Raw genomic sequence first — 17,613 nt, 5'->3', positions numbered from 1 at the left:
TGTGGAAAAACCCAAACATTTTCTATAAAAAAAATTACAAAACATTTCCAATAAATGAAAAATCACTGCTGTTCCAAACCCAGGGAATAAAATTCACCATGTTTTCATCCATACAATAGATATGAGCCCAGAAGGCCCAAAGGGATCATTTAGACCAGACCAGAGGACTATGCCCAGGGACTCCTATGTCCAGCTCAGAGCTGCCATCTGAACCACAGGCCTTTTGGAGAGACACCACTAGATTACAAGCTCCCTAACTAGACCAGAGTGAACTGTATTTCCCCACCATTTGACCAGTCCTTCCAATAGCCTCTGCTCCCCAAATGGCCTGCAATTTCCCAACTACAGACTATGTAAACCCTTCTTGATTCTTGACAGCCATTGTTAGCCAATCAGCATGTCAGAATTCACATGCAATCATGGCATTACATGCTGCCCCCATCTCTGAGTGCTGCATAAAGAGAACCTCCCACTCAGACCCACTATCCTGTGCCCCCAATAACTGCCATTAAGAAAACATGGCAACCTTTGTCACATGGCACAAAGGTGCCAGATTCCTCCCTGAAGGCAGGCACCAGGGCAGCCAGGCTCCTGGTGCAGGTACAGCCCTTTCTGGTGACAATCGGTTGCTGCCCTAACCCAGTGGGACTGTGTGCAGCAGGAGATATGCTGCAATCTACATCGCTGGCCATCCCAGTCTGGCAGTAGGCTTACGGGGCTGTTGTGCTCGCCGAGGGGGTGGGTGGGAACGGCTGCATGGCCTCTTCGGAGTGGATCCCGCTGTCCCGGAGAGATGTGGCGCTGGGCGTCGGAGATACTTCCTGGCTAGCGCTGGAAGCCAGACCTTTGTATAACTTAACCAAGGACGACCTAGGGGAATGGAAATTCATCGCCATTAAAGGGAGGAGGCAGGGAATGGGCAAGCAAGTGAGCCCCACCAGAGCTGAGCCAGCGGCACATTTTTAAAGAGCACTGCCCCATCGCAGGCTACTACTCCAGGGTTGGCTCACTTCGGGCTCAGTCTTGCAAGGGAGGATGGATTTGTGTGCAAGGCCCTGATTTAGGATGCAGGCTACCAGGGATTGCTTGCTGGCTCTACCACCAACTCCATGTGTGACTGCGCACGTTATTCTGTGTCTCCACTCCCCATCTATGACACAAGGATGATGCTACTCCCTGTGCTTTGTCCATTTAACTTGTGAGGTCCTCAGGGCATTTGTCATGCCAAATCAGCAGGCAGTGGCTAAAGCCTGCTCCACACACATCTTCCTCCTGCCTTGCTGAATGCTTGTCTCTATCTGACTTCTGCCATTGGCAGCAGATTTTTCTAGTGCAGACCAGGCCTCTGAGAACAAAGAATCAACAAAACAAAGGAGCTCCCTTTCCTTCTTAGAACTGCCCGAAAGTGGCTGCTCCAAGTGGAAGAAGTGAGCATGAGAGTGTTCCCCAATGGTGCAAAGGCCCCCACCTAGAACTGGGCCCTGCATCTTCCTGGGGAGTGCAAGGACACATCCAGGGCCCAGACTTACTTCTTGAGCTTCTTCCGCTTCTGGATGAGCAGGTCTTCATTGCACTGGAAGAGGAGGCTGTAGTGTGAGATGAAGACCCGAAGACGCTGCACGCACACTAGGAGCAGGTAGTAATCAGGGTGCTCTTGCTCTGTGAACTTCAAGACGTTCTGGGGCACAGAGGAGAGTCAGTGGTGTGAGTGGCATAAATGCTCTGCCATGGCTCTGGGCTCACTCTTAGGATCAGCCAGGTCCGCCATGGCTCTGCCTATGTACCATGGGGATTCTGGGGCTGGAGGTGTGATAGGCCCAGTTAATTAAGGGCTGGGCCCTCAAGGGCTCATCTACACTGCTCCAGTGATAGATCTTGGTGAGGGAAGGGCTGAGCATACCCCATTTCCCCACACCCACTGACACGGTTCTATACCTGGGAACAGGTCAATGAGGCTGCTTCAAGCTCATCCCTGTGCACCTGCTCTTGAGCCCTTGGTCTCCCAGTGGCATGCTCCCCAGTCTGGAGCTCATCAGCAGATAGTAGCTAGGGAGGGTACAGTCAGCCCTGGCCTCATTGAGGCCTCCCACTGCTAAGGTGCAGCCAAGCCCTCATGTGCTAGTGTAATGCATGGGTAACCAACACCATGCAACCCCCAACTTGGCCCTAGTAGGACACTGTTCTTGCTACTCTCCCTTGGAGCTTACCTCATCTGAAACATTTAGTTAATGATGAGTCAGCCACAAGGGCTGTCTCAAGCCCCAGGTCCCGAATCACCTTTGCTGTGATCATGCTGCAGTGTGCAGGATGAGCATGGGGTTGAACATGCCTCCCCCAGACAAAGCCCCTTGTGGCAAGAGACCTGGAGCCCAGCTCTCTGTGCTTCTGCTTTTACAGAGGTTTCTCTGCATGTGCTCTTGTTTGGGTGCCCACTCCCTCCCCTCTGGGCTGTGTCCACTCTCATGAACAAGAGGGCAAAATGCTTTCTCCTGTGTTACCTCACTACAGGGTCCAGGGGACTCAACTGTGCTCTTTGGCCTGGCCCCAAGCGTAGGGTGCCCTGTGAGCTGTTCTCCCAGGATCTACACTTCTGAGACACAGTCCTGGTCCTGTCTTGCTATGCCTGTCCCAAGTTACTGTAGTACTCTCCACACTGTGAGCAGCAGCATGGGGATGCGGGGGAGGAGGCTAGGCCCTGTCCATTTTTCCACAGCCAACTTTGAGGTAAAGCAGCTAACTTTGAACCAGAAACCAACCTCAGGAAGCCAACTGAGGACATTTTTTTTCTGACCTCTGAAGGGACTCTCTGGGGACACTGGGATGTAATCCTGAAATTCAGGGCCAGCCCAGAACATTTGGATGGGCTGGTCTTTCTATTCTCACCTGCCCCTTTTTAAATAGCAAGTGGGCAAGTGGCTTCCTTGCTCCTGTGTGCCTGAATGTGAGGCCTGTGTAGCTTGCCTAGTGGTGCACAGGTACCTCTTGCCCTTTCTGTGGGCACATAGGCTGTGTCACAACCTGATCCAGAGCTGGGGACAATGTTAAATATTGCACATGGAAAGGCGCTGCCCTTTGTCCCACAGCTCAGAGGAAAGGATGTCCACAGTAGCAAGCTGTAGGGTAGGGGTGGGGAATGTCCCGCCTTAGTAGTGGTGCCCTTCTGCCTTCTCCCCTGTTGTCCATTCTTCCCCCCTCTCTCTGTCTCTCCCCAGCTCTCTAGCTTCTAGCAGTTCTATACGGATGCCTAGGGGACAGCTGGGCTGATGTTGCAACAAGGTAGATAGAGGTTGGACGTTAGAAAAAACTTTCTAGCTGAAGGACAGCTAAGCACTGCAGCAGGGGACTAAGGGAGGTGGTGGGACCCCCAGAGCTGGAGGAGCAGCTGCCAGGTATGGTTGATCAGGTCTTGGGACTGGGGGGTTGGTTATGTGCCCTGCCACCCTGTCTGCTGTGATTCCATGAAACACAAACCACTAGACACAATATCACCGCAAGTGCAGGGTAACAACACCCTGCTCTGCAGATTGAGAACCTCGGATAGGTGCTCATGCTACAGCTATGATTGAAGCAGAGGGCAAGAGCTGGGCAGAAATTTACCCTCTGAGCAGTTTCACCAGGGAATAGCAGTTTGTTGAGCTTAAAATGTTTCATGTCTAGCACCTCAGGTTTGACAGTCTTTCACTGAACCCAAGGCAGTGAACAGTGGGGTAGGGGGAGTGACTGGGGCAGCTCTAAGTGCCATCTTTGAGGGAGGAGAGGAGTGCAACAATAGCCACCATCACAGCTGGCCACACCACTGTGGCTGGTAACATAGTACTGGAACTGGCATTGCTCTGTGCAGACCCACTACCCAAGCAGCAGAGTTGCCTTGCTACACCTCTGGCTGTGAAAGCCTGGATGTACTGGAAAGGGCTCAAAGCAGCTCTGAGGCTGTCTGTACTGAGCACTGGCCAGGGAGACTCAAGTCCACAAGAAATGCTGAGAATGGCTGGGGGTGGGGGGGGAGGGGGGATGGTTATTATCTGATAATGATTTCACCAAATTTTGACAAAGTGACATTTCCCATAAGCTGGAAGCCCTGCTTCTCAACCTGCTCTCTCCAGGGGACCTTTCCTTCCAGGTTCATGCTAAGGCACTAGGCCATGCTGTTGGCAGCTACTCAGTTGCAGGTGACCAGCTGTTCTCTCCTGCGGGCCCAGCTCCAGCCACCTGCACAGTCCCCACAAACTTGTGCTTGCCTGGCTCTCTCACTGGGAGGACATTGGAGCTGTGCATTTTCCCGGCTACAAAGGCTGGCCCAGGGTGGGCAAATTCATATGAGAGTCTGAGGAAGTCATCAGTCCTGATGATGGCTTCCATTTCCATGGCTTCCAGGCCAGGAAAGGGCCCATAAGTTTGGCCAGATGGCCCAGCACTGGGTAGGTCCCAGTGTCCTCCTCTGGGTTAGGCAACATCAGATTCAGCATTGATGCCAAGTGTTATCCTTACAGTGTGCAAGGCCAAGACCGAGAATATGCTTATCAAGAAGTCTTACCTGTAAGTGAATAAGATATTCAGGGATACGCTGGACTATATGAAAGAAGAGTATGTAGAGATCAGACTTAATTTCTTCTTCCACCTGAGTTGGAAAAAGAAGGTTTAGAGTTACTACAGCATGGAAAGTAGGTGAGTTTCCCAGCAGCTTTTGGTATTTATTTAATGTTGTACAGGAAGCAGTTACTGCAGTCCACACCTACATGCTAAGTGAAGGGCAATACTGCATGATGATAATCCCAGTATGTAAACTCTTTCCTCCCACTGACAACAGTCACGTATACATGTAGTTCCACAGATCTGTATGCCATTACCTGAGATGTAAGGTACTACTTACCTACACAGAGACATTCAGGATGGTTAATCCAAGTGATCTAAAGGTGTGGATTTGAAGTGGATTAGCTAACATGCATTATGTCCCTGTACATACTCTTATTCAGAAGTAAAGTGACTTTAACTTTAAATCTGAATAAGCATGGCCACACAGGGATTTAATGTGTTTTAACCAGTCCATTTTAAAAATTAGTTTGGATTCACTTTCCTGAGCATCCCTGTATAGATGAGCCCCGAGTAGGAGTCAGGATAGGCAAATCTGGCTCGGGATAGACCAGGGTACTTAGAGCCAATTGAGGTACTCACATTGTTAGACCCCTTTCAATTGCAAAGTGGGTCTGGCAGCATTGTTGTCTCAGTGAAGAGGCATAAAAAATGGTGTATCCATTTTCCTACATCCTCCCCAAGAATCTGATCTACACAGGAGAATTTTCTGGAATGTTTATTTGCCAATATTAGTCCAGTTGACATCGAGGATTTCCAGTTGATTAGTCCTTTTGACATTGAGGACATTGAGGATACGATTTCATTCATGTGCATGACAGTGATGGCATTGGACAGCTGCTTTTGATAACTCAGAGTAACCAATCAATCAGGAAAGTTGTCAGTCAGGAACAGATGATAACAGAAGAATCAAATTAGTTAAGAAGGCCTGTTGTGGGAAAAACTTGGCAGGAGGGAAACTATGGAAAGGGTGACGATGCCATGGGATCTGTTTTGGTGAGTGGTGGAACTGGGGGGATGTCAGTGGGCAGGCAGATGCAGGATAGTTTATATTGCAAAGTGGGGTCACCCATAAGCAAAGCAGAAAGAGTGAGGGTGTAGGGGAGGGTTTAGGGGAGGAGCACCAAATGATGAAAACATGGAGAATTTCCCCTAGGCAACCAAGATACAATTAGTGTTGTGACTGTTAATTTGGAACGCACTTTTGGCTGCTGAGGTCTAAAGGCAGTCACTGACTTGTGCTTAATGGCATCAAAAACTTGCTCCAGAATGAGCTAGGATCTCACTACCATCTTGAAACCTGAATTCCTAGAAAAAATTCTAGGAGTCCATAAATAGCAGACATGACAAGCAGCTATTCTCTAAGGTCAGGGATGGGTGCTAACTGCAGGCTCACAATGGGCCGTGATAAATGTGTGTGTGATGGTTCATGCATCTGTGACTGTGGCAGTAAGAATGTGCATACCTCCTTCAGAATCACCACGTGGATCAGCGAGATGCATTCGGGGAGGTCCCTCAGGTACGCAACGTAGTAGTCCAAGAAATTGTTCTGGGAAACAGATGTAGAAATGCTCAACTTCAGTGTTTTGCCAGAATGGTGACTTAGAAAGGGGTTTGCTGTGGGCTCTGAGGTGCAGAGGTAGGAGGATAAGAGCACATGAAGGAAAAGCAAAGCAGCTGGGTAAGTTAGGCTCCTGTCCATACACAGGCCTACAAGCCTGTTTGATCAAGCATAATGGTAACACAGGGCCTATCCATGTGCGACAGACATGAGGATGGCAAATCCAGCTACATGTGACAACTGTTATTTGTAGCATGGTATGGACCAGGCCTCTGGGTGTGCAAGGCATTGCGCCCACACTTCAGCCTCCTAGAAAGCCTAGAACAGAATTACATGTCATCATGTTAACACCACTCCTGGGTTACGTAGGGCAGGAGCTCAACCAGGAGGAGTCTGCTTGGGTGCTGCAGGCAGGACCTGAGCTGTACCCATGCTGGGAGACATCCTGTTTGTAGCCTGGCTGAGAGCTGCTGAGAGGTGTCACTAGGGCTGGAACCCCACTCAGGACCCCATTTGCCTGAGGTTATGAGAGCGCCCAACATTTCCATGGCTGATAACATGGCACAGTTCTGTTGGCCTGTGCTAGGTGTAAGCAAAATATGGCTCATGGGCCGGATACAGCCCATCAATTGATTGTACCCAGCCTAAGGCTGTCCCATGGCACTCTGCATGGGGTCAAGCCCCACTTACTCCCACGCAGGGCACCCTGCACCACACTCCTGGCCACATCCACCCCATGTCCACCAATGGCACTGCCCTGGCCCCGGCCAGCATGTACAGCTTCCCAGTGGGGCTGCTCCTGCCGCTGTCTGGGTATTGCTCAGCTCCCTCCAGCAGCTCCTCCTCCTCCTGCCCCTGCTGTGCTGCCCCAGGCAGGGGGGAAGCTGCAGCCAGGCAGCTCCTGCCCCAGAGTGTGGGGCTCCAGCTCTTGTTCCCTGCCAGCTTCCACCCACAAGCAGCCACCTGTGGGCAGCCAGGAGCTGGAGTTGAAGCTGGAGCTCCATGTGCTGGGGCAGGAGCTGCCAGGCTGCAGCTTCCCCCTGGCCTGGAGTGGTACAGCAGGGGCAGGAGGAGGAGGAGGAGCTGCTGGATGTGGGGGAAGCCAAGCAGCACCCAAGCAGCACTAGTAGGAGCAGCCCCTCCAGGAAGCTGTGCATGCTGGCTGGGGCTGGGTGGCAGTGTGGCATGGGCTGCCCCAGGCAGAAGCTGAAGGGGCAGAGTGCCATGGGGGCAGCTGTGGGCCAGATGGAAGTGGAGGTAAAATGCATCTGTATTGCACTGCCTGGATGAGCTCTGCTGCCCCCTCTCCCTTCCCTCACCCCTAGCCAGCTGCTGGGACCTAGTGCATGGGCAGACCCCACCACCCACCTACCTATACCCTGCCACACAAACACCCCCCCAGACTCCCCACCCACACCCATAATATATGAACAAGACTTTATTTTGAGCTATTAAGTAATTGCCTCTATATATACTACTCAAAAAAACATAAATTGAACAAAAATTAGTTTTTGAAATAAAATATGTTATGGTCGATTCTTGATTTTTAGTATATAATTTATTTTTTATCTATACTTTGCTAAAATGACATCTTCTGGAATATTTTACATGTGCACCAGTCAACAGCTCATCAAAACTAGTTAAGTGGCCTGCCAGCCGAAATAATTGCTTACCCCTGACGTACGCAGACCAATCACACAGCACAGATACAGTGGTCTCAGCAAGGAGTCACATGAAGGTTAAGGACTTGCCCAGATACCCAGAGAAAGTCAAAGTCAGAACAAAGAAGAGAATCCAAGTCTCCTGGCTCTTGGCACTATTCTGATCCCACCAGACCACAATGTCCTCCTACCCCATCTCTGGCCATGTCCACACATAAAGGGGTATGTGCCTGCAGTGGCACAAATTGCTGCAGCGCACAATCCTGCACATGTGCTTCATTGTGGGACATATTGTCCTACAACAGGCAAACTGCCTTTGCCCAGCTCTTCCCAGCTTTTCACCCAGGCAGAGCTGGAAGTTGGGGCCAGCGCAAGCGCTGGCCCCAGCAGTCTTATCTGGTGGCCTAGAGTGGCAGGGGCACAGGTCAGGTAGCACAGAGGCCTGGCCAACATCCAGAACATTGCTCTGCATGGTCCAGCCTCTGTCTGCAGGTGCATGCTTGTTGCACATGCCTTGCGCTGCTTTTTAATCTGCTGGAGATTCTTGCTACTAAAAAGTCCCAGTAGTTAATTTTGGCCCTGCACTGCAAATTTGCAGCACAGGGCACATTTTAATGTTTGCCATGTGCAATTTGCAGAGCCACAAAGAGGTTTGCAGCACCACAAACTGCACATGCCTGCACATTTGGATGCGCCCTTTGTGTCTTCATGACAACCCTACCACACATGTACTGTCCAGGCCTCTGGCTACCACCCCTCACCTGACATTGCAGACTGGGCCAAAGTGAGAAGCAGATGATTTTCACACTCTCATGCACATTCAATCTGGGGCTCAGTACAGAAGCAAGGCAAAGCTCTTATTTACATTACTGTGGTGGAAGTTGGATGAAACCTTACAGTGGGAGTGGTGCTAGCTGTCCTTGGTTCAGGGGCGTATTTGAAGCAGGCAAGCTTTTTCTCAGAGTAAGAGGTAAAAATGCAGGACTCACCGCTCAGAACACAGGCCACAGGCAAGGAGCAGATCTGTGTGGTCAGAATGTTTTTTCTGGGGCTGAATGTAAAGGCAGGGGGCTGTGTATTGCTTTGGTTAAAGTGTGCTAGTATGCTTCTGGGGAGAAGTGCCAGAAGAGACGACAGGCAGCAGAAAAGGCAAGGAGACGTGAGACGTGGTCTTTGAGTAAGTCCAAAGGGAACCTTTACACGAGCAGCGAGGCTGCTTTGATGCACTGTAATTACAATGCATTAGAGCAGACTCGATTAATCTGCAGACTCAAGTCTGCTCGATTAATTAAGCCTGCTGGAGCATGGTAATTACCACTCCAGCATCTTGTGTATCAGTGTCCCTGCACTGAGAAATGGTGGTGGGGGTGCTTTAACTAAAATTTGTTCTACGAACTTTAGTTAAAGCGCTCCCACCACCATTTCTTAGTGTGGGGATGCTGATACACAAGACACTTCAGGTACTTTAATTAGAGCAGCTCTAATTAAAGTACCACCACACTACTACCAGAGCACCTATATAAATGCCCGAAGAGAGCTTTTGGGGCAGACCACTGGCTGAAAAGAGTTTGGAATTGTGAGCAACACAACTGCAGGCCTATTCACAACCACTCTTCCCAGGCTCTCAAGGATGGTGCAAAATCCACAGCCCAAGTGCATAACAGCATCTGATGCACATGACTTAAGAGCAAAACAGATATGAATGCAATAGGTTTGGCTGGTGTTCAGGTATGTGTAGTGCAGGGGTTCTCAGCTTTTTTAGACTCGCACTCTTTGCAAATCTGCAAAATTTAGCAGTACCCCTCATTTCAGACACTAATATACATATAATAGGAATAGTATAATATAAATATTATAGTATTAATGTTATTAATTAGTGCAATTAATTCATTGTATTACTATATTATTTTATCATACAAAAGGTAATGTTAGTATAACAGTCACCCCTTTGGGCTGCACCCCCCACCAACTGTGCCTGGCCCTATGCACATCTGCTCCTAGCACAGCATCTGGACTCCCTACACATGGATTGAGGTCACTGCTGGGGACTGGACACCAAAGGGCCAGTTTCTGGCCTTAGTTATCCCAGGGTGATCCCTGATGAACTCCAGTCCTGGGGCCAAAATGGACAGCCTATGCGCACCCGGCCAGCAGGGCTGGGCTGCATACATGGCACCTATGGGGTACTGGGGGGCAAGGAGGGGAGGAGAAGAGAATACATGAGGCTAGGGATGGAGTTCCCCTCCTTCCCCTCATCTCCCCCAGTCTGTACCTGAGGGGTCAAGCACAGCCACTACTGCTACTCCAGGGATTCATACACTGGAGTACAGAGCCATCTGCTCCCATGGCCCCATCCACGGCCCTGGGTGCACCAGGGGATGAACCAGGCTGAAAAGTGTGGCTCTGTACCCATGCATCTGCCCACCCAGAGCACAGCACAATGCTCACACTGCTGGTGCAGGGGCTGCTGGACGGTGAAAGGGGATAGCCATGGGTGTCCCCTGTCCACAGGACTCTGGAGTAGGCAGGAGAGGAAAGACCAGTGCCTTTACCTCCTTGCACAGGACTCTTGGGAGGGTCTTGGGGTGCTGCAGTATCTCAGCTGAGAAACACTGATCTAGTGTGTCAAACCTCTGATTGGAGGAGGTGGGGAGGAATGCACTTAATTTATTTCCTTCAGGAATGACAGTCAGTTTTGTTTTATCTTTCCAAAAAAAAAATCTCACCCCCCTGGGTGGAACAGTTACTTCCCAGAGGAAGTTGTTTGTCAATGAGCTGCTGAAAAAGGAGACACTCTAATGAAACCAACCATTTGACCTGATATAGCAAGAGCGTGGTGGGAGGACTCCTTCAAAACTGTTATGCAAAAACATAATTCTGTTCAGGGAAAAATTCTGCAGTTGTGCTTGACCTGCACATGGGAACCTGTTAAGGAACTAAAGCAGTTATGATGCCTTGGTGGTATGTGTTCTGTCATAAGCAAAAACATACCTCATCATTTGTTAACTTCAGGAATATGTCCCCCAGGACACCCTGGCGGGGCCAGCTCAGAACCCTCTCTTGCAGTGCATGGAGTAAGTCTATGTGTTGCTGGACCAGGTATCGCAAGGAGTTGGGGAAGAAACTGGACAGAGGAGAGATCAGAGAAAGTTACATAGAGAAAGGTGCAAACGTGCTTCTGAAAAGGAAATCCAGTTCCTAGGCACTGCTCTTTGCATCCACAGACAAATGGCATACCAACTGCCCCTATGCTTTATCACAGAAAAGTAGGGCTGGAAGGGACTTCCAGATGCCATCTAGTCCAACCCCCTGCCTGAGGCAAGATCCTCCCTATCCAAACCATCCTATACAAATCCTTGCCTAGTCTGTTAGCAAAACTACACAGTCATTCTCAACACAACCACAAGACACAACATCCTAACCTACCACACGTAAAGCAGGGCGAACACAGTGGCCAACATCCTGCTGCTGCAAAGGCAAGAATGACAACAGCCCCTTTACTTTATAAACTACTATAATTAATCTGTGCATTATGCTGGTACCTAAGGACTAGCAGAGACAGAGTGGGAGGTCATTTTGCCAGGTCTTATGGAAACTCATTTTATATGGCAGCCACTGCCCCACAAACTTTGCAACCCAGTGTTTGATATAGTTTCATAGTTTCTAGGGTCGGAAGGGACCTGAGCAGATCATCTAGTCCGACCCCCTGCCATGGCAGGAAGAGCACTGGGGTCAAATGACCCCAGTAAGGTGGTCATCCAACCTCCTCTTAAAACCCCCCAGGGTGGGAGCCTGCACCACCTCACTTGGAAGCTGGTTCCAGACTCTAGCCACCCTGACCGTGAAGTAGCGCCTCCTGATGTCCAACTTAAACCTTCCCTCCGCCAGCTTGTGACCATTGTTCCTGGTCACTCCTTGCGGCGCTCGGGGGAACAGGGACTCCCCCAGTGCCTGCTGATCCCCCCTAACTCCCCCAGCACCTGCTGATCCCCCCTATATGGTTTTACCCTCCTTGCAGTAATTCTCTATTGCTAGAAATCCTTGACCCTCCTTGGCTGACAGCATGACCCTAACCCTTTTTAATAATTTGAGCTAACATACTTAGCTCCTGACCTGCAAACCTGTATGAGATGTTTGGGAAAAAGGCTCCCAAGCCCATTCATTGGAAGAACTGTGGAAAAACAGGGCTGGAAGGGGCTTCCTGAAGTCATCTATTCCAACCCCTTGCTCAAGGCAGGGTTGTCTCTGGCTAAACCACCCCAGCCCACTGTCTGTCTAACCTGCTTTTAGAAATTTCCAAGTATGGAGGTTCCACAACCTCTGGCTATCTCGTTATAATACTGGACTGCATGTGATCATAAACCGCCTCATTCACTGTGCACTTTGTAAGTAACATGGTAGGCAGACCCGCTCAAAAGCTGGAACTATCACCTTGCTAGAAATTATAGGGTTTTAACACTTATTTCATCATGAGCCAGGATGATAATGAGAAATATCATATTTGCTAACACACTGCATGCACCTTTACCCCCCCAGCAAATTAGCTGCCTGAAGTTGGGGTGCATGTCTTAAATTGAGAAGCTGATTTTCTGCCCAGACTAGCAGCAGTTGCATTTATAATCAATCAGTGCTGAGGGAGTCAATTGACTTCATAGCTCATTATAATCTACATGATTTCTGCTAATTGCTTTTACTCAATAGGTGTTAATGGCCCACACTTCTTTTTAATTGTCCACTAATCAAGCTATCTTTTGTTCAGCAATTTTGATGAAGAAATTTGTGCTTTAACTCCTCCTGGTCTCTCTTCTCCTGTTTCACAACCCTGCAGTCTTTGTAGCTCTTTTTTTTAGAATCCTAGTTCTGCTCATGAAGTCCAGTCTCCAGCAGCAGCTATGGTTTCAGTTTGTGGCTGAGCAGCCAAGAGTTGCTGACAGTTCAGCTGTGAAAGGGTTAAAGCTGTAGCTTTTGCCAGAGCAGGAAAGGGAAGGTGAGTGAGCTGAAAATTAGGCTCTGTCTCTGATGTATATGACCATAACTCTGGAAACACCTTCTTCTCTTCATTCTGCCTTCCTAAAAACAAAGTGTGTTTATTTGCTGGGGGGGGGGGGGGCTATTAAAATATTCTGCCTAGAGGAACAATCTAAGACTTTCAGCTTGGAAATCAAAGAATTTCAGTTTGAAACCAAGACACCTTGTTCTTGCTGCATTCAAACAGGAAACAGCCATAAGACGTAGAAGGTGGAAAGGAGAATGACAGTGAGGGGAGGGACCCCACATAACATATTTGACATCAGTCTCTAATGGGCTGTACCTAATGCTGGAGCCAGCTACTGGGGAAGTGGGGATGGCCCAAGAGGAGTAGGTGGAGAGGCATACAGAGTTTTGTTCCCATGTCTCCAATACAGGGTGCTGTAGCAGACAGGAGATGTGGAATTCAGGAGAAGCGCAGAGATTGGGCACAGAGGGAGGCTGAAGTGTGGTAGGGGTCAGAGAACCTAAAGGGGAGTCTGGAGGAGGAAAAAACAAGAGGTAGGAGAGGGCAGGATCATTAACCACACAAAAACTGCTAAAATTATCCTACTGTAAACCCCATTAAGAACTTATGTTCAGTGTGGCTAGAAGACAAATCCAGGTGGGTGTGGTAAGAGTAGAAAGAGGCCCAACCATACTGGGTATCGTACCTTCTCTCTTTTGTGTTCCTCTTCACATCTGGCCCTTGCAACGTGGCTTTGATCTTCAGGATCAGGGACAGGTTGATGACATATTTCCTTTCAGACTCCAAAAGCTCTAATGCAATGTTCTGTCTTTTGGCTTCAACAATTAAGTTTGAGTTTTAAAAAACAACAACAGCAACAGGAAAAACAGGTATGTTTGACTGGACAAGATGTCCTTAGATTAGGACAGAAAAAGCTGAGGAAAATTAATGGAGATTCTCTTTTATGTGAATTCTTTCTGAAACACAAAGTTCTAGCCCTGATACTGCAACATGTTTCACGCACGTTTGTAAGCCATACTCTGTTCACAAAGGACATCTGAAAACAAATATTTTACCTATTGCATGTTCAGGATTTTTGAGTGATCAGTATGTAAAAAAAGGATTTACTGCTAAATAATAATTCTATTAACCTTTAACTGAATATACTGTTTCAGGGCCAGATCCTCAACCTCTACTCCAAATGCCTGCACCACTCACTGTATTTACTTGAATCCAAGATGAGTTTTTCCCCCCCCATTCAACATACAGGAAAATAAATCTCATCTTGGGCTTGAGTACCAGCCCAGAGCAGGCAGCTGCTATGGCTCTAGCCCTGGCCTTGAACTGGTCCTGAAGCCAGGGCCAGAGCTAGAGTCACCACTTGGGGCTGGAGCTGCTGCCACTGCTGCTGCCTGTCTAGGGATGGGGACAAGCCAGAGACACCACTGCTGCCTTGCCAGGGCCAGGGCTGGAGCTACTGTGTGCTCCATGACCCAAGTCAGAGCCAGAGCTGCCACATAGGGTAAGTGATGGTAGGGGGAGGGTTCAAGCGGGGAGGCAGGTGGCAAGGGAGCAAACGGTCATGGGGGCATGCACAGAGGGAGGGCAAGTGGTGACAGGGTTTGGCATTGGGGAAACAAGTGATGGGAGGGATAGAGGCAAGGGGGCAGATTCTGGATATAGGGAATTATAACAGTTTTATAATTTTTCATCCATAGAATCTAATTATTGGGGGGGTGCCTTATATTTGAGGTCATCTTGGATTTGGGTAAATACAGTAAAGTTGCCCTAGCAGGGGAGCTGGGGATTCCCTTAGTGTGGGGGAAATCTCTATGCCATCTCTACCCCTTCAGGGCCCTTACCAGCCAATGTCATAAGTAGGGATCCTGGTTTTCTCTGATTTAAAAAAATTCCCAATTTTTTATTAAAAAAGTAACCCCATATCTACATCTTTCCATGATTAAAATGAAACACCACTATATAGCTATATATATCTATATATCTATATCTATATCTATATCTATATAGAGAGAGAGAAAGAGATCTATATATATATGTTAGTGGTATTTCATTTAAAGATGAATTTGGGGTTACTTTTTTAACTGAAAATTGGGGATTTTTTTAAATCAGAGAAAACGAGGATCCCTGGTCATTAGACAGAGCAGCCTTAGGCTACTCTAACTTAATACAAGGGCTGAATCAGATTCTAGCTCCTTGATTTTATAGCTGTTCTCTCGACCTGACTGTTGCCTGGAGAAGCACAATCCTCAATACAATTCACTCAGCCCCTGTGAAAGTAGAAGTCATTTCAGGAAGGAAGCAGAACCAGACAGCTGTCTCTCCTCAGGACCAGAGACTTGAGATTCTTCTCTCAAGCCAAAGGAAATGCTAGGATTCAGTCTTGGGACTGCAGATAATGGTAGGTCTCACAAACAAGACTTGCTGGAAAGAATGGGCAGCCTATATAAACCAATTTTCCCATATAGGGAGGAGAGACTGGCAGGGGAGATGTTGAGTAGAAGCAGTGGCATAATGATGCGACTGGGCACCTGGGGCAGGTGCTACATACAGAGGCAGTGACAACGGCCAGTTGCCACTGACAACGTTGGCACCAGGGAAGGATCCAGAGGGGATGTGGTGGCTCCTTTCAGGCAACAATGTTGCAGGAGCAGCAGCTGGGGGTCTTTTTTTAAGCCCCCAAATCAGGTAAGAATCTACTCTTTCCATCCCCTCCCCACTCAGTGGCACATCTTTCCCTCCCTCCCCCGGAAGCAGATGCAAGGGAAGGAAACCCACCTGCTGCCATCACCACTGCCACTGCTGCTGTCTCTGGTGGAACCTGGCTCCATATGCAGCCCACTGGAGAAAAACAGGAACATCTCTGGAGCCCCCTCCCCTCCTGCACCCAGGTCAGCTGGGACAGCAGGGATACTGGCAGTGGCTGGCAGAGGAAGGGCAAAATGGGAAAGAAGAAGGGAGGGAAGAGTGTGGAGGGACATGTTGCTGAGCATGGAAGGGAAGGGAAGGGAGGAGGGAGGTAAGATTCTTATCTGAGTGACTTAAAAAAAAAAGATCCCAGCTGCTGCATCTGTGGTGCATCTGCGCACCCAGGAGGTGGGTGACCTGGGATTGAGAGGTGCAGCCACCCTGCAGTGCTGGTTGCTGCTCTCACACTTCCCTTTACAAAATCCTAACCCTAACCCTAACCCTGACCAATGTGATTAGGCAGCCGCAGCCATTTTTTGCTCCCCCCTCTCCCCTCCCCATTGGAACCAGGGCAGCTACCCTGGTCATGGGAAATTGTTTGGATTTTTCCCATGAAATAAAGAGCTGAGGAATAGGGCCACAAGGAAGGGAGATGGTTTTGACCTTAGTGCAGGACTCTAGAGATGTGGCCTTTAGGGAACTCTGGGCTCTAATGAAGAAGGTTAAAAGCAAATAAAAAGGGCCTTTAGAAGGCAAGTGGGTAGGCAACCTTACATTGAAAAGGGCTGAGCCATGTTTCCCTTGGAGTCTGGCAAACAGATTTGGGCCACTGTCTGGAGTCTTTGTGCAGCCCGAGTCATGACCCTGGATGACTGACAGCTGCTGGACCTCAGAACAACAATGCATCAGCTCCCATGGGGCAGCTGTGGGGTTTTGCTGGGAGCCTTGTTCAAGGGGCTATAAATCAGTTGGGCAGTTATGAATAGCTCCCAAATCAGAAAGAAGCTCACAACTTGTGGCCTGCTCTGAGGCACCTCCAGTCATGTATTTGGCTTCAGATTAACATAGCTTCCTCTGAACCCACTCAAACTGTGCACCCTCCAGCCACCCTCTATCCTTACCAGCAAAGGAAGTTTCACATAAGATGCTGTCTGCTGAGCTGTATCTGCTTTGGCTCATTTCCTTCCCTCTCTCTGGCTGCTCCTTGGAAATGTATTCATCTCCCCATTCCTTAGTGTCCTTGGGCTGTTTCCACACAGTTGATCCTTGGTGACCCTTTGGAAGAGCCTCAGCTGTCAAGGAAGGTTTGAGGCTTTCTTCTGTCTCAGCATTTGCACTAGTCACTCCTAGAAATCACAAGCTGTATTAGGACATTGCAATCTTTGTAAAATGCCTCTATTAAAAACAACCAGGTGGAACTAGGCTGGAGAACGTCAGTGAAACCATTACAATCAGTTTTGTTGATGTCAAAAACCCCTTCACAGTCATGTAGATTTCACTGAAATGTCATTTGAGATAAAAAGTGGGGTGAAGAAGTTCCAACTGCATTGCACAGGTCCTAGTTCAACATGGCATGAATGATATCTTTCTTTTTTGTGTTGAAATTACATTTCATTTTAAAATATTTCATTTTATGAGTTAATATATCATCAGATAAAAAAGGGGGGAAAGGGACAACTGACCCCAAAGAATTTTTTTCCTGGATTTTGCAAAATTTTTAGGCTTCATTCCTGATTACAACTAAGGAAATGCTGAAATCTCAAAATCTGTCATGACATGGAATTTCCAACTTGCCTCTAGAAATAATGTTGGGTAATAATTGTAAAGCCTGTCCCCTCCAAATTGGTAGGGATGCCATCCATCCTCCCTCAGAGCTACATTACAATGGAGATATTTTCCCCATAAGAATGAAACCTAAATTGGCCTTTCTGCAGGGCAGTTTGGACCAGGGAAAATGGCCCCAGAATTTGTGATTCTGCAGAACAGCACTACTTTATACCTGCTCTCAGTCAGTTAAAGGTTCATGATTTGCACCAATGCAAGGGCAGAAGCACAAGTATAAAATGCCACTCATGAGATGGAAGGCACTCTTCATAAATGTTCCTGAAAGCATCTACTAC

General features: G+C 48.5%; 1 protein-coding gene across 1 annotated transcript in view; it reads right to left on the bottom strand.

Annotated features, from left to right (window-relative positions):
• ARHGEF33 (Rho guanine nucleotide exchange factor 33) overlaps positions 1-17,613 on the bottom strand; it is a 97,599-nt gene that overhangs the window by 5,499 nt on the left and 74,487 nt on the right. The window contains exons 5-11 of the mRNA XM_019515878.1: positions 16,615-16,839; positions 13,494-13,623; positions 10,804-10,936; positions 6,056-6,139; positions 4,535-4,618; positions 1,530-1,678; positions 715-870 (exon numbers count right to left, since the gene is read on the bottom strand). Coding sequence (XP_019371423.1) covers positions 715-870; positions 1,530-1,678; positions 4,535-4,618; positions 6,056-6,139; positions 10,804-10,936; positions 13,494-13,623; positions 16,615-16,839 — 961 coding nt within the window. The remainder of the gene's footprint in view (positions 1-714; positions 871-1,529; positions 1,679-4,534; positions 4,619-6,055; positions 6,140-10,803; positions 10,937-13,493; positions 13,624-16,614; positions 16,840-17,613) is intronic.

Source organism: Gavialis gangeticus, unplaced genomic scaffold (genome assembly GCF_001723915.1).
Source record: "Gavialis gangeticus isolate Ggan-Ray unplaced genomic scaffold, GavGan_comp1, whole genome shotgun sequence".
NCBI classification, from domain to species: domain Eukaryota; kingdom Metazoa; phylum Chordata; order Crocodylia; family Gavialidae; genus Gavialis; species Gavialis gangeticus.
Note: the sequence above shows the minus strand (reverse complement) of the source record. Positions and strands in the feature narration are given on the sequence as shown.